Source organism: Sinohyriopsis cumingii, chromosome 7 (assembly GCF_028554795.1).
Source record: "Sinohyriopsis cumingii isolate HCF-2022 chromosome 7, ASM2855479v2, whole genome shotgun sequence".
NCBI classification, from domain to species: Eukaryota; Metazoa; Mollusca; class Bivalvia; order Unionida; family Unionidae; genus Sinohyriopsis; species Sinohyriopsis cumingii.
Window position 1 is genome coordinate 69583368 of NC_142967.1, and position 26857 is coordinate 69610224.

A 26857-nucleotide genomic window follows, 5' to 3' on the forward strand; every position below is an offset into this window, starting at 1 on the left:
GTTGATGTAATCCTAGTATATTAGTATTCGTTGTTTCTACGTGGAGATTTATGAAGTATAAAGGATATATTTCGATGTTTGTGATTTCTGTAGTGATGGCTTTATACAAATGAAGTTCACGGTAAAAGGAAGAAATTGTTAGATTCGTTATTGTTCTGAATTAGATTCGAAGATAACGATACTTTTGGCGTATGTGTTGACCTACATGATAAATCATACCTCGTTGATAGCTTTGTCAAAACGTTAACCAGAATGCTGCCAGCGGTTTATAAATATATGCCTTCCTATTTTTATTTATCATCCAATCTAATATTCAGGAAACAAACTTTGACTTGAAAGGCCCATTGTAATGATTAACTTGAGAGTAGATTTTACTTATTTGATATAAATCGTAATCTGTGATCATTTATCTGGCAAAACAATTTGTTTTCGTCATGTATAACATTATATTTCATTTGATTCTTAATTTTTATATCTGCCGATGTTTAAAAACATGCACTTCAATATTGGCTGATATAAAATGAAAGCAGCATTAATAAACAAGGTTAATGTGATGCGTGGACCGCCGTCATGGCAGATTACAGGAATGTTAGCAGTTTCAGGTAATAATGTGTTACGTAATCTGGTAGGATGTAACTTGGGACATAAGGTTTCTTATCACCGGGTCATGAAAGGCTACGTAATCTAGTAGGATGCAATTTGTGACACAAGGTTTCAAATCACCGGGTCATGAAAGGCTAGCCACTTGCCAATCAGGCATGGTTTCATTAATTGGTTATGTACATAAAGTCTTAGTAAAATCTGACGTTACGGAATTTTACAATTATAATGCTGCACTAACATGAAGGATATACGGCCACTGATCTGATAGCGATTTTTCGAAGTGTGAGTGTTTTCTCACACTTACTTCTTTGCGGTGGAATATGGTATGTTATAAAAGTATGTCAGTTTTATTATGTCATGTTGAATCTTCTAACAAGAGACAATCCATGTATTATATTAATGCCGCTATATAATTCCCTCCCCTCCATTATAATAGCATATTGACTTATTATTTAGAGATCATAGACCGTTTCTTTACACGTCACTCATCATCCATTATATATTTGGAGGTTTAATGTGCATACCACCAGAAAAACCTTTTCTTTTTTGTACACCGATCTAGATTGAAGCCTTTTACTCCCACCTTGACTTCATGGTCATATCACGTGCACAAGCTCACGCACGAAAGTGACCAACAAGCGGCTGCCTAAGAGAATAGTCACCGCAGGTAGGGGTGTAGAAGACTTCAGACTAGATCAGTGACCAATAAAGCCACTATTATCATACTAGTAAAATAAACTCCGTCGACATGACAAGTACAAATACATGTACAATGCACAAGTACAAATACAAACGCCAGTGTATCCTCTGGCTACTTTCACGATTTGAATTAATATTCAATTGCTAAAACAAAGAGACCAGTATTATTGGAAATGTATTACACATAAAACATATGGACATCAGTGTAACCCCAAGTGCAAATGCAAATACAGACACAACCTTTGCACGTTGATCAGTGCAGCCGTCAGCAGAATGTTCAATATTTGCATGAAGACTTAGTGTATCTCTTTGTTAACACCCCGTATGTCGGGCTGACTCTTGTTCAACCAGAGCGGGTTTGTTTCTTTTTATATTAAACAATAGCGAAAAAGTTCACGGATTAATACTTATAGTATTTTGAAAGGATGTATGAATTTAGATCTTTTAAATACATATCCAGAGATTCTTGAGAAAACGAATAACAGCAAAGGTCACCACGGTTAAAGAAATACTTTCTGTGTCAATACAGCTCATTCACCAATGGACGAGATTATATGAAGCTCATTCTAGATCCAGAAAACCTAACACCACAGCTATGATATATAAAGAGTCATAAACGCTCTGAAAAATTAGATTGATGCTGCAAACGGCAGTATGAGGGGTTGGTGCAGTGTTTAGTGTTCGCTCATTTGAGCTTATTTGGCACATTTACGTAAGTTTATTGATTTATTTGTTACTGATTATTCAGATTGCGCGGCTCTTTATTTTCAAGACCCTCGTACGTTATTGAAGATTGTTACGTGTTTAGGCTATAATAAACAATAACAAAATAAAGAGTGAAAACATCAAGCTTTGAAAAATTTAACAAATAATTATTTCCCTGGAAAAACACAATAAGAACGAAAAAATAAGAACTTACGGTTTTAAGAATCAAATCCCAAAATAATCCAAGAATAATCCACGAATTAAATTTTAGAAGTCCTAGTAATGAAATGTTCTAATAAATTCAAGTTCGAGTCCCGACGAAACATCCAAAATGGAAGGCGATGACGTATACTGTAGTCAGTATTGTGATGTTGTGTCTACAGTTCTTTGTTGATTTACAAACATTATTCAGGTGTTTGAATTTCCAAATAAAATTTAAATAAATGTCTTCGTCCAAGAATTCTGCATGAGCACTCAAATATTTCCAGGAAAAAGAATTAATCTTTTAGAATTAAAATAATATGTTTAAAAATTAAAATATAACTCCAAACTGGTCACAAACAAACACTTCCAGTGCGAAAACCCAACTGAGAAATATTTATAAACAAAGATTATACAGTAACTTGAGATGCAAAACAGATTCATGGATGAGGGTCACGTGATTACATCACATTCTAGAATGATTTATAAGGTATCTGCAAGTCTAATGGCACGTAGTCCAGTACTGCCTCGATTTCACCATTATGATTCACACATTAAAAATGAATTTAAAAAAGAAGCTGTTTACTTGATTCTCAATCAAGGCCAGGACCTAGGTCAAAAATAGAAACAGTGTTTCTATTATTAGGCGTCCACGAAAAGAGTCAGGTGAAACTGAATTTTTTGGAAAATATTCAGATTCATAGTAAACAAAATTACATTACATTGACAAGCAATGAAATCAAAAATTAAAAAATTAAAACTTAAAATTAAATCAAATCTACATAACAGGATAGACAAGATATTATGTTCTTGTCCGAACATGCCCGATAAACTTTGGTACAAGAAGTTCAGTTCCATTAGGATGCAATAACTGCAAATGTGTAATCCTTGAAAAACGTGAACCATGCAGCAGAACATGGCGTTATGAATACTATAAATCACAGCGGCTAGCGTTACGTATTGGTCAAGGTGCTTGACCAAGCGTTAAAAATGGTAATTGAGTAAAGTCGCGTGCTCAGCTTTGACGGTCGTGTAGATCCGATCGAGAATATTATCACAGGCACAGGCGGAGGGTCACTGAATATGCCCAACGACGTAATTGCTTTCTGAAACGATACAGAAGCCACTTAAATAAATACCATGATTGAAGCGATTGCATTTTCTAATCTTGGTACATTAAAGACAAGAATATAAAAGTTCTCAATAAGATAATGATTTATGTACACATAAGCATGCTAACTGGGATTCAAGTAAGGCCAGTCGCGCGATAACGGGCAATATGAATAGCAAACATCATGGAAAAACTGACATACTTATAATGTTACGGATTCCCGAGAGGTTGACTGTGAGCAAGTTGGTGAAATGTCGGCTCATTATTATATCAAGATTTCCTACATGGGCCAAGCTTGCCGAAATATCACATTTAGTTGGTGATGAACGCGAGCGTCGTCGCCATATCGTACATACTTTTGCTATTGAAGCAGTACCTGAATTTGCGTTATGTAAACCTTGTGGTGGCTTACAAGATTATCGGCCAATTACTCCAATGGAATACGAGCCAGGTAAAGAGGCGCCTAGGAATCTTATGGACGTTACAGTGCATGGGTAAATCCGCGATTAAGATGGAGATTGTTCTCCATGCGAATTTAATTATGCCGCTTAACCGTGCCACTGGTGATTCGTTTAAGACCACATTCCCGTGGATTCGTAGCAGTCCACTTATAATCTTTGAATTTTAAAAAGCAACAAAGAGACACACACATTATATATATTAAAATACTAGGCCTACGCAGAGAGAGAGAGAGAGAGAGAGAGAGAGAGAGAGAGATATGAATACGACTCTATGCTCGTAAAATAAGTAATAGTAAAGAGTGACAGGCTTTGTAAATTTCAACAAATAATTTATTTTTTTAGACCACCAAATGAAAATGTATTAAAAAAATTACGGTATTGCGAATTAAATACCGATTACTTATAGAATTACTAACAAAAGTCCTAAGGAATAAAGTTCTCAATAAACGTTAGTGGCATTCCAAAATAAAAGCAACGCATAAAGTTTTGTTGTGCCTATGACGGCATGTGTCGTGGATATGTGCCAACAGTGTTTAGTATAATATAATATAATCCAAGAATATATCTCTATTTGTTTCACTATAAATCCAAGTCTGTATGTCCATGTATACTGTTTTTGAGCACTTTGCCTTTTCAGATAAGATTAGTTTGAATGAAATAATTTCACCCAAATCAAAATACTACACAACAATAATACAACGTTATTCTGTTCGGATGTTATCGCACGAATGACTAATTTTCCATGTATTATTCCTGTACACCGATGAATATCTCTAAGATTCTTTCAAATCAAGTTTGATTTGTAAACATGCCAGAGACTTCACCATGCAATTTCTCGAGAAAGAGCTCTACAGCTTGGAATTCCAAGTTGTTGCTCTCAATTTCTCAAGGAAAGACTTGTTCAAAGTCATCGCCCAACATAGCCACGAAATTCAAAATGCCACAGGAGGTAGGGATTTGTCCGTTCCACGTTAATTTAAACAAGTTTTCAAGTTGGATTTAACAGTTGTCAAACAAAGGATTTGATCCAAAAATGTTCTCTACATATCGCCTAAAGGACTTTGAAGCTGACCGTAACCCAAAACTCTCAATGAATACTGGTTAGCGTCCAAAATGTAAACCAATATATTGTGGATACATATGGCTGCATAAATAGGCGAGATCATCTCCAAAAACCTCCATCAGTGTCAGCAACGGTTTTACAGGGGGATCTATCGGCTTATAAAACAACTTGGACTATGACTTTTATCTCTCTAGATGCATCTACTCACCACGAACATGATGTAAAACTTGAAAAACCACATCAGATAACGCTAAATGATCTCTACATGCTTTCTAATGGTCAATAATAATTTTCTAAAAATATTCGTATGGTTCGATGATTGTTGGTGTCCATGTTGTTTTCAAGTGTCTTTGAAAGTGTCCGAGCTTCTTGTAAATAAACAAAAGACTGCATTCAGTGTTACTTTTATAGTAAATACGTAATAAAGAATGTTGACGTACAGTAATTATATCAAAAACAGTAGATACCGCATGGAGTTAAATATCTTGGTGTAAACCATCATTATATCACATACACTACGAGAAGTACTTAGAACAAGTTGTACAGATTCCAATACCGAAGCGAATTCCAAATACAGTAATACGCTGTTAACGTGAACTTACGTTGTGGCTCAAACAGTGAAAAAGTCTTGAAAACTGAACTACATTTGTTGAAGTTTAATGTTTTTTAAATGATTGTCCAGAGATACAAGTTTTTGTAAAGTTAATCATCATCAATAAATGGCACAGTTTACACTTTTCCTTTTATTAAAATCCAAAATGACCGCTGTATCGTTAACAGGATTGCAACTTTTAAGAATTTGTTTACTTTGCATTTGTGATGTTTCACTTTGTTCTACAAGCGAAAGACTGCAAACAATTTCGATATTTGACAACAATGAAAACGCCCTAGTGGCCATTTTAGTATGGCAGACATCTTTGATTTTTTTGCCCTATAATTGCCCTATAACATACTTCTGTCAACATTTACATTTAAAGACGAATATCTTGTAATGTTTCAAAACAGGGCATTCCATAAAGATTGTGCATGTTTAATCAGGGTATAAAACACGTCTGTTTTCATTTGCCTTTAATCTTTCCTCTTTATTCAATGTTATTTTCACCTTTCAATAAATCCAGGTGCATCTGAAATGACAATGTTACATGAGTATTTTCATTTTTAAAAAGTTCCTTTTCATGGACGTGCTTGCATAAATAAAGAATATATGACGCACAAACTTTATCCATTTTCAGCGAGTTTTGAAAATATAATAACCTGAGAGCTGTTTCTGTTAAAAAATTTAGCAAACAAGCCATGTATTTAGCATCGAAATGTTTTTAGTATCATACTTTCTGATTTTACAAGACAAGTCCAAATGTAAATAGCGTTTACCTAGATATGTTGATTGAATAGCATATACAATCATTTACTGCTGCAATATATAACATCTGTTCGAGGACGAAATGGTGATTTCCATTTTATTTTCATAACCACTACATCATCATGGATCATGTAAAATCACTCTGTTTGTCACTGTTGAATAATCCACTCAATCGTATGAAAGAGCGAACGTACATACATACAACTGAGGCATACTGATATATAATGATTGATCAATCAACAATAATAGATTCTTTTGTTTTCTCACAACCTGGCTGAGAATTAGCTTTCAAACACAACTTATCTAATATTCATAGGAGACCACTGTACCAACAAAAAGCGTTGACACGTGACGTGAACTCCCTAATAATTGCGCTTGGTAGTTCCTTCAAGCTCTTTGATATGAAGGTGAAAATATATATTAACAATGCTGTGATAAACGATTTAGGTAAAATGCTTGTAAAACACATCAGTACGTCATATGGAAGCAATGGCCTTTTCAACATCAATGACCACATTTCACGACATGCAGCGACTTGTGGTTGCCTATCTTTTTAAGAACAAGCCGAATAAATAGTGAATGAAAAACTGAGATTGATGAATTAGGGCCTGGTATTGCACAATACACAGGCGCAAAAGCTGTATGGTTTACCTTGTATAAAAAAAAAAACAGTAAATGAGTTCTCAGACTCTAAATGTGCTCTTTTCAACTGTTCACTTAGTGGTATGTCGCTTGACTGTTTGAATACTTTCAAACTAATCAGCGTTTCTATAGATACCAAAGTTAAAACATCTGACGGACATGCTTTCCACAAATCTTCAATGCAGAAAATATTATAAGTTGTATGCAACCTTAGTCCGATGAAAATCCATTAAAATAATTGTCCAGTGAGGGCGAAGATGGGGGATGCTCGATGTTTGCGGCCTCATGAGCTCTATAAGTGTGACCAAGTTGTCAATGATAATTGTTCAGAAGATAATATAATTCCGTACACACACAGATAGAGAGAAAGAGAGATGAATAAGTGAAAAATAGTAATAACTACTTGTGTGAAGAATTTATTTATTACATTCATTTTCAGTATTGTTCAGACATTGAAAAGGTGATGGAAAGTGACACATACCAGCTTACTTCTTACAGCAGGTGATACACAGAAATAAATAATATATATCATATTTACATATTAAAAATAAAATCTTCAAACGTAACGAAAGTAACATAGTTCACAAGGTACTGATTCTGACATTTTCCACAGGCAACATAAGCAGTACATGTTGCCTGTTTGACTCAGTGCAAGTACGATGACAAGGAGAAGATACAAGTTTGTGAATCATTTACATACGATACTGTCTATAACGACGCTGTTCACTACATGTGTTACCCAAGGGAGTTTCGTATTTGAGGCACGGACATGCAAAATGACAAATACTTTCCAAATTTCTTTCATAGAGTTTATGTGTTTTAAAACTCATGGCCTTCTGTGCTTATTCTAGGATATAAAGAATGTCATTCATGGTTTGCTAATAAATAAACTTTTCAATGCCCTTATGTTATCCTTTATAAAAAAAATAGAAATCTGCAGGGAAACAATAGCGTGATACAACGACCAAATGTCTCATTTTGGAAAAGAAAACGATCTCCATTACTCACAGGGATAAAGGGCTTTTTGTGTATTCGATCGACAAAATGTTTCAAATATAATCTCATTTAAGAGGAATAATTCTTGTCCTTTCTAATCTGTGACATTCAATTATTGGTATAATTTCAAATACTAAGAGAGAGAGAGAGAGAGAGAGAGAGAGAGAGAGAGAGAGAGAGAGAGAGAGAGAGAGATTTTCTTTACGACTTTTGAAATCTATTATAAAGACTAAAACTCTATGCTAAAGTTTAAAAGTTAACGTCGATATCCTGCTAATTCTTTTGTTGTTATTATTTTCGAAAGAATACACGAACTAAACTGAAACACGAATAGCATTTCATTTTACACCATTCAATTACAAAATTCAAACACTGAAAACGTACATTGTGGAAAACTTTAATGAAAACGAACCGGCTTTTCACCGACAAAACTGGTCTCACCACATACGAGAAGCATGCCTGACGATACCAGTGAATCCTACTGGTTTGATAGATTTTAAATCATTCCTAAATCGAGTCAGCAAGCACACCTGATGGTATGAGGCATCGTAGCGGAAAAAAGCTGGTCCAGTCAGAACGTTGCTGTTGAACTTTTAATGTCATATGTCCAGAATTCAAATTTCACGTGTGTCCAAAATGCTTGTTCTTAAAGTTCCATTTTGCAGGTCGAGATTTTATATTGTATCTGTTGAATCAAACTGTAGTGGTTGAAAGTTATATTTTCTATGTCACGGGTTTAGATTGTGTTGTTTGAATTACACGGCGGTGGTTGAAATTTCAATGTCATACGTCGAGATTTCCTAATTTACGTATTGGTTCAAAGAGTTTACTTTGAAAGTTCCATTTCATATGTTGAGTATTTAGATTTCGTCTGTTGAATTACACGGCGGTTGTTGAAAATTCGATGTCCAATGTCGATTTTGTTTAATTGTATCTTCTGAATTACACGGCGGTTGCTTAAATTTTAATGTCATATGTCAAGAGTTTCAATTAACATGTTGAATCATATTGATTGTGCTAAAAGTTCCATTTCGTATGTTGAGTTTTTAGATTGTATCTGTTGAATTACACAGCGGTGATTGGACATTTTATTGTGCTTGTCAGAGTTTTTATTTTTATACGGTGAAATGATTTGTTTGGTGTCAAAAGTAACATTACACAATGTCCACTTAAACAATTCAAAATAACATCGAGTATTAAGATACATCATTTGTGTATTCCGTTATGAGGCGCCATTACATTTCATGCATTTACAGTTTGAAAGTTACCATTCACAGGTCGAGAATTACTATCAATTTCTTCACTAAAGATTGCTGTCGTGAACGGACCGCCTTATTTTTAAACAAGGCTGCTTCTTGTTGCTGTGAAATTCAACAGATGAAATCTAAATACTCGCTATATGAAATGGAACTTTCATCACAAACAGTTGCATACGACGTGTAAATTAGGGATTCTCGACATATAATATTGAAATTTCTACCACCGCTGTGTAATTCAAAATATACACTGTAAAACATCAACATATGAAATAAAACTTTAAACCACCACCGTATAATTCAACATATAAAATCTAAAATCTCGATCTAGAAAATGGAACTTTAAGGGCATGCAATTTGATCACACACGTGATATTGGATTTCTCTACATACGACATCGAAATTTTAACTGCATCTTTCTCATTGGACCAGCTATTGTCCGCTACGGCGCCTCTTAGTATGGTACCAACGAATCCTACTAGTTGATAGAATTGAAATCATTCCTAAGTTGAGTCAGCAAGCACTGTCGGATGATACCAGTGAGTCCCACTAGTCGATAAGAATTGAAAGCATTCGTAAATTGAGTCAGCAAGCACTACCGGAAAAGCAAACTTTGGACACATATGCTAAACAAGTATAATGAAGTAAAACCTAACAAATTCGACACATCCTTAAAATGGCATCTGCTCACAAAGAAATCATTCAAGAACCCCCTTTTGTAAGTACACTTGCACAGTTTGCCTCTTTGCTATGAAAACCTGTCCTCACTTGACAAAAGTTTCAGGTCCATAGAGGTCATCTAAAGGAAGGTGTCACTACATTTCGTTTGATGATACTTATACCTGCATATAGCAGCATCTATGACAACGCCTATGATGGTAACACGTTCCTACTCCACGTCGAATAATACTATAATCGTGCAAGAGATATATTTTAATGATCAATACGTAAGCGTCATAAATGAACTTTAGCACAATACAGTTTGATATTTCATGTCAAACAGATATTTATGTCTTATATGCACAACATGAAAAGCGTATTTTAAATTATGAAAGCATACATATGTTACATCAGATGTAGCGTAGCAAGACAATCTCATTTTCACGATTCTCTACTGCATCTTTCTTGTTTCCAAACAGTGTCTTCATTATATAAATTAGTTCTTAACAAACCAAATCGCTTGATCAGAAACTGGTTAATCGGTTAATTGGTTAGTCGGTTCATATCATTCGTTTTATTGAATGGATTTGTATATGCTTAAAATTTAACATTGTGAAAAGATCCTGACCAAGACCATCTTGTAAACCGAATTCCTCTGCAAACTGGCCACATATTTTTGTCCCCATGTAACCATTCTAGTCCGACTAAACCTCTATAACATTGCAACCTCTGAAAATTGGTCAAATTCGTCGCTACGTAGTTCTCGGTTCTGGAATTTGTCATTGCATGTATAGCAAATATTGTCCGAGAATCTCAGGTGTTACACAGGAAATTATAATTTTTGTGAAATGGTAAAAAAATTTATCCAGAGTGCAGTTCTGTTTGTCAATCAGTTACTGTATTGGTTTGGCTAGACAGATTAGTATCATGATAGATACCGTACAGAAGTAAATAATTTAATAAAAACTAAGAAAGCAAAAGCGATTTGTAAATTTCTTTATTAAGAACGACAACTCACACATTTATACAGATATCACAGCAAGAGTTGTCGCACATAGTCACAGTATTGTGTACACTATACTACTTCAAGTCTATCTGCCAGAAGTTGCAGCATGAAGTCACATCAAAATCATATTGTTGACAGAATTCTAAAAACTTACACAACACAACAATTATATCTTGACGATGCTGGTGAAAAACAGCAAAAGACAATCAAAGAAAACGTTTACTGCTTTCATACTCTAATACAGTGGTTCCCAACCCACAGGTCGTGACCCAAATCACTAGAGCGTTGACTGGATTTTTTTTAGGGTGGCAAAACTTATCAAAATTTGGAAACAGCCACATTGACTCTGCAAAAATATGTATCTTTTTGGGGTTGCAGCCAAAAAGGGTTGAGAACCACAATCTAATGTTTCAAGTCTCACACATTTGGTGGAGAAAAGATATGTTATAGTTTTAACACAGCCTTAAGTGTGTGTGTGTGTGTGTGTGTGTGTGTGAGAGAGAGAGAGAGAGAGAGATACATTGAGACACAATGGCAGAAACAGACAAACCTGTTATGAAGTGCATTTTTATATTTCTCGGTATTAAAAATATAGATGGAAAAAATGGATATATTATGAAAGCTTAGCCCTAAATCGAACTGAGAAATTAGTCAAAAGAAGGTTATTGCAGTGTATTCATATTATGCAGTGTAATGATGTTATAGTGTATATTCATGTATGTAATCATGCAGTGCACCAAAATTGCATGACCATGTCATGCAGTGTAACCATGATATACAGTGTAATCATCTTGTGAAGTGTCACGTTTTGCAGGTAATTGTATTATGTAATCATATTATGCAGTGTACTCATAATATATAATAGCATGTAGTGTCATAATGTTATGCAGTGTACTCAGTATGTAATAACATGCAGTATCAATGTTATGCAGTGTACTCATAGTATGTAATAACATGTAGAGTAATCATATTCTGCAGTGTAATCATAATTTGTAATGACATGTAGTGTCATGATGTTATGCAGTGTGCTATTATGTAACACTATGCAATATAATCATATTATGCAGTGTACTCCTATGATGTAATGATATGCAGTGTACTCATTGCATAATAACAAGCATTGTCACTATGTTATGCAGTGTACTCTAAGATGTAATAAAATGCAGTGTCATCATGTTATGCAGTGTACTTATTATGTAATAACATGCAGTGCCATCATGTTATGCAGTGTACTCATTGTGTAATAACATGCAATGTCACTATGTTATTCAGTGCAGTGTAATAATAATATGCCTGTCTTTTTTTAAAAGAAGTTTAACAATATTAATCAACAATGTGGCAGTGTTCTCAATTTTCCAGACATTACACTGATTTTGAACAGTTACCCTTTGCTTTACTTAATGACAGTAAAAGAAAACTTGACTACCATGCATCTCATATATCCCACTTCATTCTGCATTACTACAAAAAGTAAAGAAAATAAAGAACTGTTCAAGAACTGCAAAGCTTGCCTGCAAGCAACGATGTCGTGTAAAAACTATTGTTGAGACAGGTACGTGGATAAAACTTACCATATATACTAGTTTATAAGATGCCTCTAACTATTACCTACACAGATCCAGACCTGCCATTGCATACTGCACCATCAGTTATTGGTCTATGTACATTGTTTGGAGTAATAGGCATAAAACAACATATCATTGATCTATTGGCACATTATGCAACAATATAGCTGGGTCCATGTTCTTTGCAGTTGGACCTGTCTTATAAGTGACATAAATATGGTAAGTTATGATACAACTATATTTGTAATATGAAGTTTAATTGGATATTACCACAGTTGAAAAGCATCTACTTGAATCTGTACAAGGAAGTGTAAAATGGGGAAAATGAATTGCTTTATATAGCATTGAGTCTTGAGACATCTATTTCTGGTGCTTGTTTTACATTGCTGCAACTTCCGGCTCAGATATGGAGTTAAATAAGACAGAAAGCATAGTGATATGCACAAAAATTTACAAATGTGGGTATTTTCCCATTATAACTCCACCACATTATAATGCGACATCTAGGGAATGTGCTTCACACAATGCCGTGTGAGACAAATGTTAACATAAATAAATACAGATAACGTCTGCAAATGCTTTTCTAATGCTCTGTCTTGTATTATTTGAAAGGTGGAAATATCTCGTTTGAAGGTCCCATCTCTTTTGTCCATCTTTAGCTTGTCTAGAATCTCTAAAGCAGATTCACTAGTTCGACTGAATTAATGTATACAAATAAAGAGCAAGCAGACACTTCCAAACACAGGGGAATCATCAACCTACTCCTCTGTGCTTCATTTTATTTTCATACCCTCCACGTAGTCAACACTACAACACGACAATGCCATCGTATTTCGCGGCGATCGATCATGCGGAGGAACACACAATTTAGGAACTTATCAGGCATGGCTATGTCTGCTTCAAGAGATGCATGTGACCCGCATGTTTTCCTTAACAGACAATCTTATATCACTCTACTAACTGGAAAGCGTGAAAATTCACCGGCTAAAACTTGAGATTTTGCTTTTATATCATTTGATTATTCATAAGTTTGTTTCGCCACGTGTGGCATAAATGCCTCTGTGTCATAAACAAAGCAATCTCTATAAATCCCAACCATATTACTCCTTTTTAGCCTATCTCCGCCGTATTGTTTCGTGATTATACTGGAATACGTGTGTAGAGTGGTAGTTTCCAGCGGATACGTCACATATGTCAAACCATTTGTCATACCACTTACCCAGGTATTTCACAGAATTTATTATTTGTTTTTGCCTGGGATGAAAAGGGACATTTTGCCAAACGTCTTCGTCTTTGAAGAAATACACTGACTGATCCTTATAAGAGTAAAACACAACATCAAGTCTGTCTGGTAATGGCTCACTTCCTTCTTCCGCCGGAAATTCCTCCTGTAACTTCCGTTTCCGTTCACAACATCCGCGTTCTCCTTTTGGAAGTTTGGGATCGAAAACATAAACCTGGAAAGATAATACGATGTCGTACAATTGATAGAAATGAATACAGATGTGATTATAACGTATCTGAAACTTTTATCTGAATCTTAGTCACCGGTTTACAACAAATCATAGAATCGCAATTTTGATTCACGAAAATGATTTTGTGTCTGGTTAAATCACCAATGTCTCCGTTTATCATAAATTTTGCCATTCTTCCAATCTAGCTTAAGTTTGGTAGGAAGGAAATGATGTTCAAAAAGATATCTGACATAAACCATTTTTTAAAAAATAATCAAGTATTATGTGTAAACGACAGTCAAAACTTTAGCTTAGAATTAAGAGGTGCCACCTCTTAATTCAGTCTATGAAGTCGCTCGTAATATGGTTCTTTTTCGGGAGTGCTCCAAAAGTAGTGATGTCATACATTCGACAAATTCCATTAATTACTAATCTAATAACGACAACGTTCACATCTGGCATACAAACCGATTCGAAAGGGAATGAAGAGAGGCATGCTCGCTTTTCTAAAAGGACCTGAGAAGAAACAGTATGCATTAGATAAAAATAAGACTTGGGTTAATATTGGTGATCAGTTGGCGCGCTGAAATTTATTGAAGGCAGGACCGGCTCTAGGGCAAGGCGAACAAAGCAACCGCCTTGGGCCCCGCGTTTTCTGGAAATTAACTCATCGATGAAATTGTTTTTCGCTTGGGACCCAGCTCGTCGCTTTTGCTGCCTTGGGCCCAACATGCTGTCTTGGGCCCTACATGCTGCCTTGGGCCCTGCACATCCTAGGGCCGGGTCTGATTGAAAGGGCGAACTTGGGCTGAAGATAATCCGACATAGAGTGGTGTTAGATTCTAATGTTTACAACGATGATGTCATCAAATCCTGTGTTCCTAATTTTGATTGAAATTTTTCCACACAATTAGTAAGAATGCTACGCTGTACACTGATACAAGGGAGGTAACCTCAAACATAATTTAGAGAATGTCCTCAGAACTATTCCTACTAACACTGAAAAACAAACCCAAATATTAAAAAGCGTATCCTAAGAAATATTCCCACTAAGTTTGATCAAGGCTGGAACAGCTGTTCTGGAGAAAAGTTTAAAACATATTTTCAATATCTCTGATGAAAAAAGTCACGCCAATGCGAGGGAAACGACCCAAACATGTCCTAATAAAATATTCCTTTCCATTTAGATTGAAACTGGCTCAGCGATTCTAGAAAAGTCAGAAATAACTTTCCAACTGGTTGCTAAAAAACGGATACCATTGCTAATGAAACTTAACTTTCAGACAGTCTTCGCTATCAGCCTATCATAAACTAACTTCCTTTCTCAGCCAATTATAAAGGAGCACTGTGTGTGTGTATGTGTGTGTGTGTGTGTGCTTGCGTGTGTGATTTGGATTTTTAACGTAGATTTAACAATTTAATGTTCCATCCAGCCACATTATTCTAACACCAGGCCGACCAGTCCTAACACTAACCTCTTAATGCTGAGCGTCATGCGTTGTTATAAATCTCTGGTATGACCAGGCCGGGGTTCGAACCCGCGACCTTCCGCATCTGATGCGGACGTTCAAAACACTTAGGCCACCGGATTGGCTAAAACAATAGTTCAAGCTCAAAACTTTAATGGTTTGCAAGAATTCTGTATATTACGTTTGCTGTTGGACGCCTTTTGAAAATCAAGCCATGCAGTTACGCCTGGATGGTTTAAGAGAAAAGCTGAAACTAGTTCAGAATACTTCGTTAACTTAGCATTGAAAGGTGAATAAATTTACCATATCATTTTGTATGAGGGAGAAGGTGGATGATTATAAAAAGGATTAGAACTCTGACAATGCAAAATCGGCATATGCGCAAACTGATCTTCAGAGATTATAGCCCAACAAAGATGTCTTGGCATGTTATACTTTATGTTCTTTTACAAGTTCATGAAATATGTTCTTATACTTTTTGCGAGCTCTGAACTCTGCATGCGTATTTATACTTATATTACCTATACATAAAAAACCTGTTTTTAAAGATGTACTGCTTTCAACGAAGACCAAAATTACACAGTTATTCAATACTGTAATTTTTGTTCATCGACAAATTCGTATGTTATGTACTTCTCGTGATAATATTTTACTTTTCTTGATCCTAAAATCCGTTTAAATGATTATAATTGTTTTATTGGTACAAACTATAAACGGGGCCCCGAGTGGCCGAGTGGTCTAAAGCGCTCTCCGTTACGGATCACTGCCATCTCACTTCTGTCTGAGTGGGTTCGAGTCTCGGATTCAGCCAATGTGGATATGTGAGAAAGCTTGCCAGTATCTTCTCGTGGGTCGGTGGTTCTTTCCTGGATTTTCCCGGGTTCTTCCTCCACCACTAATACTGGCCGCCATGTGTAACCTATCGTGTGCTTAAAAATGGCGTTAAACCCCACAACAACAATAACAACAAACTATAAACACCACTCCACAAATATCTTTTTATAAATGTCTGCGTCACTTTCAAACACTTTTTACAAATGGGTCAAACTCGTATAAATTTTGTCATGCTCTAAAGAACAAAGCACATGTGTTCTGTTTTATAGTGTACAGTACACGTTCAACTCCAGACAGCGTAACTCCGGATCTGCCTTCACATTATGTACCACAGAAAGACTGAAATATACCGCTTCGTTCTATCCAGGATTTTGATAGCACAACATTATGCGATGGCAGAACTGGTTCTTTCATTTTCAGATTGGTGTACATCATCAAAATGGTAAATAAAACCAATTTGCGGAGAAACATAACAGCTTTATCAAAGATAAGCTGAAACAAAGAAATGTTGCGAGTAAACTTTTCTGATTTCCTCATAAGGTGAAACATACTAACTTCTGAAATAATGCGCTGCCAAATCTAGGTCTATGCAGTTTCGTAGTCTGTAGAACAAAAGAAGACCCTGACAAGCATGTACAATATGCGACAGCAGATCAGAGTCTATGTTGTAAGCACGTGGACCTGACTTAATATGCGAGTATATACGGTACCCTTATGCCAAGTTCATTCCACATTCTAACACAAACCCCTGAACTATTGGAATGATCTATCTTTCGTCAAAAGAAGGCAACTTTGACAATTTACTTAGCTTTACTTGCAACAAGTTTAGGGTTGCTTACTCGTATGCTCATTGCACAGGCCTACAAAAGTAAATTAGTCACATGTACAAATCAATTAGTCACATATGCAAGTCAATTAATCACATATACAAGTCAACCCCGAGGGTCAAATAGAAATTAAAATTCCGCTGACAAACATGTCTTTTTTCTTAATACTTTTAAAAAACTACCAAACTGTATAAACTGTAAGGAAATATTTTAAAATATTAACGTACGAAATACGATATGCTTAGAAAAAGGAAGGATCTTTGATAAAGCAATGCTAGAGTGGCAGGCGTGTTTATACTTTTTCAAAGGTTCCTTTATTGACCTGTGTCCAAAAATTAATGTGACTGAAGAAAATAATACAAAATGGTAGGTGTTTGAGCATGTCTCTCAAATAAGGCGAAATGTATAGCTCTGTTTTAATTTTAAGAAAACTAAAAATCTTAACTGATAAATATATTTAATCTATCATCTTAATATATTTTCTTCAAGATTCTAACTATCTAAGGACTTATTCAAGAAAAACAGATGCACCTATTTTCAGTACAAGGATCAACACTGGAATGGTCCAGAAAAAGGTCTTCCTGGGGTAAATCAAGGTCCTCTAGAGGTAAATCAAGGACCTCTAGAGGTAAATTAAGGTTCTCTAGAGGTAAATTAAGGTCCTCTAGAGGTAACTCAAGGTTCTCTAGAGATAAATTAGGGTCCTCTAGAGGTAAGTCCTCCTGAGGTAAATCAAGGTCCTCTAGAAGCAAATCAAGGTCCTCTAGAGGTAAATCAAGGTCATTTATAGGTAAGTCCTCCTGAGGTAAATAAATGTCCTCTACAGGTAAATCAATGTTCTCTAGAGGTAAATTAAGGTCCTCTAGAGGTAAGTCCTCCTGAGGTAAATCAATGTCCTCTAGAGGTAAATTAAGGTCCTCCAGAGGTAAATCAAGGTCCTCTAGAGGTAAATCAAGGTCCTCTAGAGGTAAGTGTCCTCTAGAGGTAAAGCAATGTCCTCTAGAGGTAAATCAAGCTTCTCTAGAAGTAAATCACGAGGTAATCCAGAAACTCATGCATTTTTTAAGATAATAATAATAATAATAATAATAAAAGCTACTAACCCATTCATCTTTAAAAAAGTAGAGGTTTTTGTCTCTCATGTCGAAGAAGACACTGTTTAGATTGATCGGAATGGATTCGGTCTGTCCGGGTTTGGGGCCAAAATCGTCTTGAATTAGATGTGGCCAGCCATCGTACACTCTGTCCTCTTCGCTCTGGAACTTGTAGTACTTGTCGCCTAGGAAATCACAAGAAAGGTTCATTAATGCGTGCGAGGAGAGAAAAGAAAGTAATCTTTAGAATTTGCTGCATGAGAGAACCTTGTCTCTCTTAAATACATATGATAATGAAAGTTGTCTCCCATAGATAATAAAAGTGGTGGAAGAATGAATGTATGGGGTTTAACACCCTTTTTCAGCACAGGATAGGCTATAAATGGCGGCCAGGATGACTGGTGGAGGAGGACTCATGGTACCAATTCAGTTCCCAAAGTAAACCGATGCAAATACTTGATTTTACAAATTATATAACTTTAAATTTCTAAGTACTCATGGTCAAACCTATATTTATCAGCATGGATGCATCCTGGAAGACAGCTTTTTGTAGAGAAAAGGATATGAGCCTGTGCATTTTCTGGACCTACATGTGTTTGAAACATCTGCTTTAAATTCCGCACACAAGAGTCAGATGCAAATTTCAGTAATGAGTGTTCCAGATTCAAGACTGTTAAAAGACAGAAATTCTATCAATAAAACAATGAGTCCGTTTTTCAGTTAATACTAGGATAAGCTCTCAATAGATTCTTTTTACTCAAATCTATCTTTCATTATCAACAAATCCTGGCCAGCCAAGCCCATATATACTCTACTTTATAGTCATCCATTTCCAGACTGGTTCCCATTTTACCATACCATTAGTTCAGTGAGTCCAGGAAGAACCCGGAAAACCCCGAGAAGAACCACCAACCAACGGTAAGCTATTAGCATGCTTTCTCACGTACCCACATTAGCCGAGCCCGAGACTCAAACCCGCACAGACAGAGGTGAGATGGCAGTGATCTGTAACGGCGAGAGTTTTAGACCACTCTGCCACTCACTGTAAAGTATAAAGTTTATATGCAAAGTTTCGTGTTTCATGGATTTGTAGACTTGATCATGAAAAACATTTACCAAAATATTTGGCAGGACATCAGTGAAGAGTCTCAGTCTTCTATCCCATGTACTACAACAAACTGTTCATAGCTTTATCAACCATGTACATTTAATCCGACTTCATCGATAGGACACGGTGAACTTGACACCTGGTGACACGATGTTATTTTAGACCTATGGACTACCATTCTTGACTCGAAGAACATCCCGTTCCTCGAGCTAGAGAAAATAGAACTTTAATCCAAACCGACAGCTTTGATACAACACTCGAATTAAAGCATGATGTGTGTATGTCATCGAAATTTGGCATGAAAGGATAAAACTATCTTAAGAATAACGTAAAATCTAAGACATCCTAACATTTTTTAGTCTCAAATAACGAAAATACAAATCTTTCTAACCATAATTTTAAGTTTCAGTTATGCGCTAAGATTGTGAAAATTCGAAACCTGGAATCACACTCGAGCTGCTCATATACACAACTTAATAAAGGAACTTAGAATACTCGTGGCATCGTGCACAAACAACAGTAGGATAGTGGGACACATAACGCACTAGAGATTTATTTCTCTCACTGTCTCAGACACCCGACCCTTGTACGATGTTCTTATAATATAGCATGCTCACCGTCTCGGACATTTGACCCTAATGTTGTAATAACTAGAAGCGATTCAAGTACGATCATTTTACGATTGAAATGCGTGCCATCGATACACCAACTAGTCTTTGTGATGAAACGCAAAAATTAATGATTTACCTGCGCAACGTGGGTTGCCTTTGAAGATCCTTACTGTTGACAAATAAATGAAACTTTCGACTCGTGAGGAATTGCAAAAAGTCTACCTCCAAGGAGCAGACTTATCTGTACCTAATCACAAAACAATTACTTGTTTACGGCACCATTCAAATCGTTTCCAAGCGCTCTTGAAAAGCAGGCAGCCAAAAGGCTTTGCGTCAAGACGTCTGTAATAAATGACATATGGTGGTCGACATCCAAGACTAATGCTTTCTCAGGTTCGCACTCGGCAAACTCTCGGTTTAAGAAGAAACTGTGTGCCTGAATACACAATGCTTCTTCTGCAGCCTATCTAGACAAACACAAAGTCTAAAGCAATCTTCGTTCTGTGCTCTCTGTATTTACTTTTAATGAGTTGGATACAATAGATCTTTCCAAATGTTTTGCTTATTGTTTGTATTTATTTTTAGGACGTGAATGTACCGAAAGATCATTAAAGTAAAACTATCATATTTATGCAAGTCCTTGCAGCAACGGACCAATTGACGTGGATGATATTCTTCGAAATTGGAGCCAATTTTTGTCACTAGCCACCAGTCCCTAGGGCGTTCAATCTGATTTTGAAAAGATTGTCCGCCGTTTTGACTCGATATCCCATGCCATCTTACCAGTTTCAACCACATCTGCGAGTTAATTAATCTCTACATAATTAGAGAAAACGCCAGAATTCATGTAACCAGGATGGCGTAATATCTTTGCATTTTCTGAAAATCTGAAGTTTTTCTTTCAAACACGTTATAGCTTCATTCGAGACATGCTTTCGATTAATAGTGACAACTGACTGGCAACTGGTGGTAGATAGGTGACGTTTTGGTGTGTGTCAATTATACTGGGAATGCAAAGCATGTCTTGTTTTGGTCAGGTTGGTTAGACACTTAGGCTGAGTTCACTATATTACATGCACATATTTAAATTATTATAACCCCACAACATTTACTCAGTTTTTACGAGACGTTCAATGCCAGCTGCAAGTCCCTCTCGTAAAGTGTTGATATGTATGGCTGGAAGCTTTGATTTTAAAGAAATTGTAATGCTAGCGAATACACGTAGCTGTATTGATTCTGGAAACTCATGTACTCACTTATATTCATTTTGCAACAAAGAAACCCAGATGTATTCTATCTATTTCACCTTGATTCACAATCAGTACGGTTATTATTTTACAACAGGTAAATAAAAATATAATTATATCTTAACAAGAAATCTTATTTCGATCTAAATTAAATGCATGCCTTTCAAAATATAATGAATGACATATGTTGTGGAGAACAAAAAACGTATTTCAGACTATTACCAATAAATGATTCTGATTGTTTAATATAAAAAATATTTAGGAGAAGAGCCGTAATCCAAAAAGCTATTTACTGCTTTATCGGTGCAGCTAACGTAATCGGTCTCTTCGACAGAATTACAATTCTTGAACTATCCATTTTTTTAAACCAAACAATAACTGCCTTGTTATTCTTTTGATGCATTTATTATATCTGTGTTACATCTGCATCGTAATTTTTTTTTTTGTTTAAGTATACATACCTTTAAAGAAGTAGGCTTCGTCCACGATGTCATTGCCCGAGAAGTACCAGATGTGAGCATAGCTATCGAGATTGTTCGGAACGCCATTCCACTGTCTGGCAATATATAACGGGTCTCCGTAGCGTGTACGGTTGGCGTGATTTTCGTACATCCAATAATGATTCCCACGGAAAAAGTATGTATTAAAGATAAACTGGTTATCCGGCCTCTTCCTAACCCAGTCAAAAACTGCGTTAAATCTGCCTTTGCACACACCTGTAAAAATGTCATTGACTGATTAGTAGGGAAGGTACACGATAACCTGAATACAGAAACTGATGTTAACGTTTCCGGTTTTTACTCCTCATTCCTTATCAAATCTTTTATATCGAATGAAGTGGAAAACAAACGGAAAAATAATGAGTACACCATTGCATCATACTCACCATAACATCACGGTAATTAATTATTATAAGTTATTCAAATGTAGAATAATGAAAAAATATAAAACTCGGGCTCAAAATCTTTAATCTTCGTTGATATTTTAAACATTTTAATTTACCGAAAAAATCAAATATCGAGAAAATAACTTTGATCTTGAACTTGCAACTGGTATTGTGATAGTGGTCTAAAACACAACCAAATGTCATGAAGTTTACAAAAGTTTCATCAGAATATGTTACACAGAATCTGATCTATAGTCCGTTATGAAGCAAATGACCTTGACCTGCGAGATTGTCCTTGAAGGTTGGGCCATGAAGTTTATGTTTGGCACAACTTCATGGCATGATGCGTAACTAGACAAAGTTTCATCTGTCTATCAGCTTCTGAGTTACAAATGCCTGAAATTAAATAGTGGTGGGCCTCCAGGATATAACTATAACAGTTAAAGACGGAAACGCCATGTGCAATGGGCATTTCATATTAATGACTGTAACGACTTCAGAGTTATTGTATATAACCCCACCCTCCCCTGTCTCGCCTCATTATTAGAAGAAAAGAAAAAAACATTTGTTAGGGTATAATAAAAGCCTCCACACTTATCCCACCCTCACCTGTCTTCCCGCATTATAAGAAGAAACATTTGTCAGGGTATAATAAAAACCTCCACACTTATCCCACGCTCCCCTGTCTTGCCGCATTATAAGAAGAAATATATTTGTCAGGGTATAATAAAAACCTCCACACTTATCCCACCCTCCCCGGTCTTGCCGCATTATAAGAAGAAACATATTTATCGGGGCATAATAAAGACCTCCACACTTGTGCCAGCGCCTTGACAAGGAAAGATGATTATAATGTCGTGACGTCACCTAAGTTTATGTCCCCAATAAATAAAATAACAAATTTAACTAATAACGTTCTTTTTTAAACAAGAAAACGATGCATGTATTATGTCCCAGAGGTTATGTTTGAATGTCCACATTCAGGACCAGTCTAGTAGCAATGACTGTTTCTTCTTTTGTCATGTTTTTCCTCTTTTATTTTACTGATTACTCACCGTATACCCTCTGAACAGCCTTTCTGTCTTCCCAGTTTAATTCAAAATCTGGGCTGGCGGTCGCTGCCTCATATATGGCATACATAATGGAGTATTTTTTCTCTGTGTGAAGAAGTCCCAACACGTGACCAATCTCGTGGACCGCCACCTTCAGCAAGTAGACACCATCTGGAGTAAAGGATCGCAGGGATTTGAAGTTTTCCTCGTCATCAAAATGCATATTTCCGGTATGAAACGAATGAGCTATCTCTCCACCTTGCCCGTCAAATGCCCGCCTACAGTTTTGATGGAAACCTGCAATTTATAATATTTTGGTTTTCACATTTTTTTTATGCAATGTGCTTTTTGCAAATGTATTCTGCATACTTATTTTAAAGCAAATAATTATTACATTGTAGAAACGATTTCGTCGAGTCTATTTTTTCCCCAGTGCCATTTATCCGATTACGGCAATTATATCACTACATGAGTGGTAACAAAATATTGAAGATTTAAAAAATAATCAATAGTTCATTGGCTGGAGATAGGTTTGCTTAGAGTGGTAGTATTTTTATTAAAAACATGTGTAAACACAGACTATAAACATTACCAAGGCACAAAATAACACAATATTGATTCATCATGCATTTTGATTCGCTAAATCGGCACCAATATGCAGGTATTATGTTCAAGTAATTAATCTTTCTGTTACAAAAGCGTTGCAACCATTCGTACCCCCTCCCAGCTCCGCAAAATCCCATCTTAGCTATGTCTGGAATATCCCTAATGTAAACATACAAGACTGGATTGATGACAGAATTAAAGACACGTATATCTCGATATATAAAACAGTCAGTTTTATCTGAGAACCTTTGAGTTTAAGTAACAATCGTAATGGATTAAAATACCATATATATATATATATATATATATATATATATATATATATATATATATATATATATATATATATATATATATATATATATATATATATATATATATATATATATATATATATACTGTACAGACCCAGATTTGCTGTTGCATAATGCGCTGGCAGATCTGGATCTATGCAATTTGTTAGAATAACCATATAACAAATATCACAGACCCTGATTGGCAGGTGCAGTCATAGTCTATGCTGCGGGCAGTTGGAACAGACTAATAAGCGAATACCGACGGTAACAATTTGCATTGTTCTAAGGCCACTTCTGTCTCGAGAACGATTTATTCCAGGGTGCATTTGATTAAAAAAAAAAAAATTATATTTGCGTTTCCACTTTATTCATATTAAATCATTCCCGTGGATCGGTGGTTCTTTCTTGCGTTTTCCCCAGGTTCTTCCTCCACCACTTAAACTGGCCGCTACATATAGCCTATCTTGTGCCGAAAATGGTGTTAACCCCCAAAACAACATGTTAAATCATAAAGGATACATGTTATGTTTCTCAGATGTAATAATTTGAGATCATGTTGAACACGTGAGCCACCATCACATTTTAAAGCACGAGAAAAGCAATATTTCAAAGAATCTCTATTTCCTTTTGTGTTTTTTGGTTTGTTTTTCTTCCTTTTGTTAATGGATAGGGGACCTCGTTCGCTTAATGTTTCAGGAGTTGGATCGTTGACCAGAAAGGTGCGGATTTGATCCCCCACACCCAACAGTCCGAATCAGCTGCCGTCGTATCCCTGGGTAAGCCACAATACCCGTCTTGCTTTTGCAAGAAATAATCTATAAATATTGATATGCCCCCATCCCCCGTAAACCAATCTAAAATAAATAAATAGTAAGTCAGCGTAGAAAACGTTACGCTTTAGGTTGTGAGCTGTTTGTAGACTTTCCTAAGGGAGAATTTCATAATAATTTAGGCCAACCTAATCGAGGGTATTGGTAGAAAACAAACCTGCATTTATAATAATACGAGTTGTCAACTGCCTAATGCAGCAGAAAAACCCACGACAAAATTGCAAGAAACAAGAAGCAATGTCGCTGAAAACTGTCTCTAACAACATATAGATGAAAATGTCCAACCTCTCCTAGAACGGTTACAGCTATTTTCATTTACTAGTCTTAACACGTTATAGCAAATGTCCGCTTTTCAGTGCAAGTACATTTGTCGTATTAAAAAGTCCAAACAAGTTTTCCATGGTACTAGACAAAAACCGTTATCGCCTGCTATCCCACGTTCCTTTTAGCGATCAGTCATCTGAGGAATTGTTTTGTCTGTCTTATTTCGTACATTTTATAAATAAATCTATCACGCATATCCAGGTAGCAACAGACACATTGAAAGCAAACAAGAATGTGTATCACATCAGAACCAAAACATGTTACAAATGCAAGAAATGTATCGCCCAAGTACACATCAAAGACATCAGGCAAATAGATTAGATATTCATATGTGAACAGAGGCTATGACTGCGCACACATGTGTGTGTGTGTGTGTGTGTGTGTGTGTGTGTGTGTGTGTGTGTGTGTGTGTGTGTGTGTGTGTGTAACCAAGTGCTATGTAAATCAGCGAAATCAGCATATTTCAAGACAGGTATTGTTGCATTAGCCATGTGTATTTCGCGTCCATCTGCATCACGTTAAATTTCTGGTGCTTCCCTTCACCCTTGTTTAGAACGTCAGCCTCGGATGCGGGAGGTCCCGGGTTCGAACCTCAACCGAGTCATAACAAAGACTTGTAAAAATGGTACTTGCAGCTGGCTCGCTGTGCGCTCAGCATTATGAGGTTAGTGTTAGGACTGGTCGGCCTGGTGTCAGGATAATGTGAGTGGGTGGGACATGATCCTACATGTCAGCGGCATGATACCCATTGCTGGATATCACTATAAACTGCCATACTGCAGACATTGTAGCGATATGACTGAAAAAGTGTTAAAGCTACGTTAAAAATCCAAATCACACACAAACACACACACACACACACACACACACACACACATCTTCACCTTTCTGTTTTCTGACCGGATACTTTTTTATTTTTTTATTGAAATAGGCTTATATTCATATTTTCCTTAATCTCAGCAGTAGTTTAAAGCAACATGATTGCCAAGACACTGTTTTTCCATCGTAAAAGGACATTTGTATTATCATATGATAATGTCTACAATATATACCTAAGTATCTTTATATGAAATACTCTAGTATTTACTAGCATACAAGTCGGGTCCAACTGCAAAACAACACAGATCCTGATCTGCACCCGACTTCTCAAACATAACAAAAACTGTTTTTAGTCAGAACACTTTCCAATGTGTTTCCAGCGTTACCCGTGACGACATATCGTTCTTCGTCTACTACCCTTTTCTTTAAGTGGCGCTCTAAAGTTTCGTTGTTGTTGTTGTAGGGTTTAACGCCATTTTTCAGCACACGATAGCTATACATGGCGGCCGGTATTAATGGTGGAGGAAGAACCCAGAAAAAAAACCGGAAAGAACCACCGACCCACGAGAAGCTACTGGCAAGCTTTCTCACATACCCACATAGGCTGAATCCTAGACTCGAACCCACGCATACAGAGGTGAGATGGCAGTGATCCGTAACGGAGAGCGCTTTAGACCACTCGGCCACTCGGGGCCCCCTAAAGTTTTGTATTTTGCATATGGTTAGATATTTAAAGAAAAAGAATTTTCCAGCTTTTCCTCACTAGTTATACTGGCTATTTAAAATTAAAAAGCTACTGTATATTTTATGTGTTGTTATAAGAACTTTTAATTTCCTTTATTTTTGGTGCATGAGTGATTGGTTTACTTTCGGTTATAAAGTATACAGCCTGGCCTTAATTCAGATGTGCACTTCTCAAAAATCTGCTAGCTCCGCATGATCATTTTCACTTTCTGGACTTTATAGGTAAATTGTTTAAAAAAGGCCGATAACTTTACATGTTGTATATTTGGTAATTCGTTCATTGCACTTTCAGATGCTGGTATTGTCTAGTCTGGCTAAATTCGTTTCC

At 36.2% G+C, this 26857-nt stretch overlaps 1 protein-coding gene across 3 annotated transcripts in view; it reads right to left on the reverse strand.

The window, feature by feature from the left end:
• Positions 1 to 10738: 10738 nt before the first annotated feature.
• LOC149795471 (matrix metalloproteinase-21-like) overlaps positions 10739 to 26857 on the reverse strand; it is a 168455-nt gene continuing 152336 nt past the window's right edge. For all 3 annotated transcript variants that reach the window (XM_089965261.1, XM_089965263.1, XM_089965260.1), the window contains exons 4-7: positions 22914 to 23207; positions 21434 to 21688; positions 18016 to 18191; positions 10739 to 13785 (exon numbers count right to left, since the gene is read on the reverse strand). In XM_089965261.1, coding sequence (XP_089821387.1) covers positions 13444 to 13785; positions 18016 to 18191; positions 21434 to 21688; positions 22914 to 23207 — 1067 coding nt within the window. In that variant the 3' untranslated portion in view covers positions 10739 to 13443. The remainder of the gene's footprint in view (positions 13786 to 18015; positions 18192 to 21433; positions 21689 to 22913; positions 23208 to 26857) is intronic.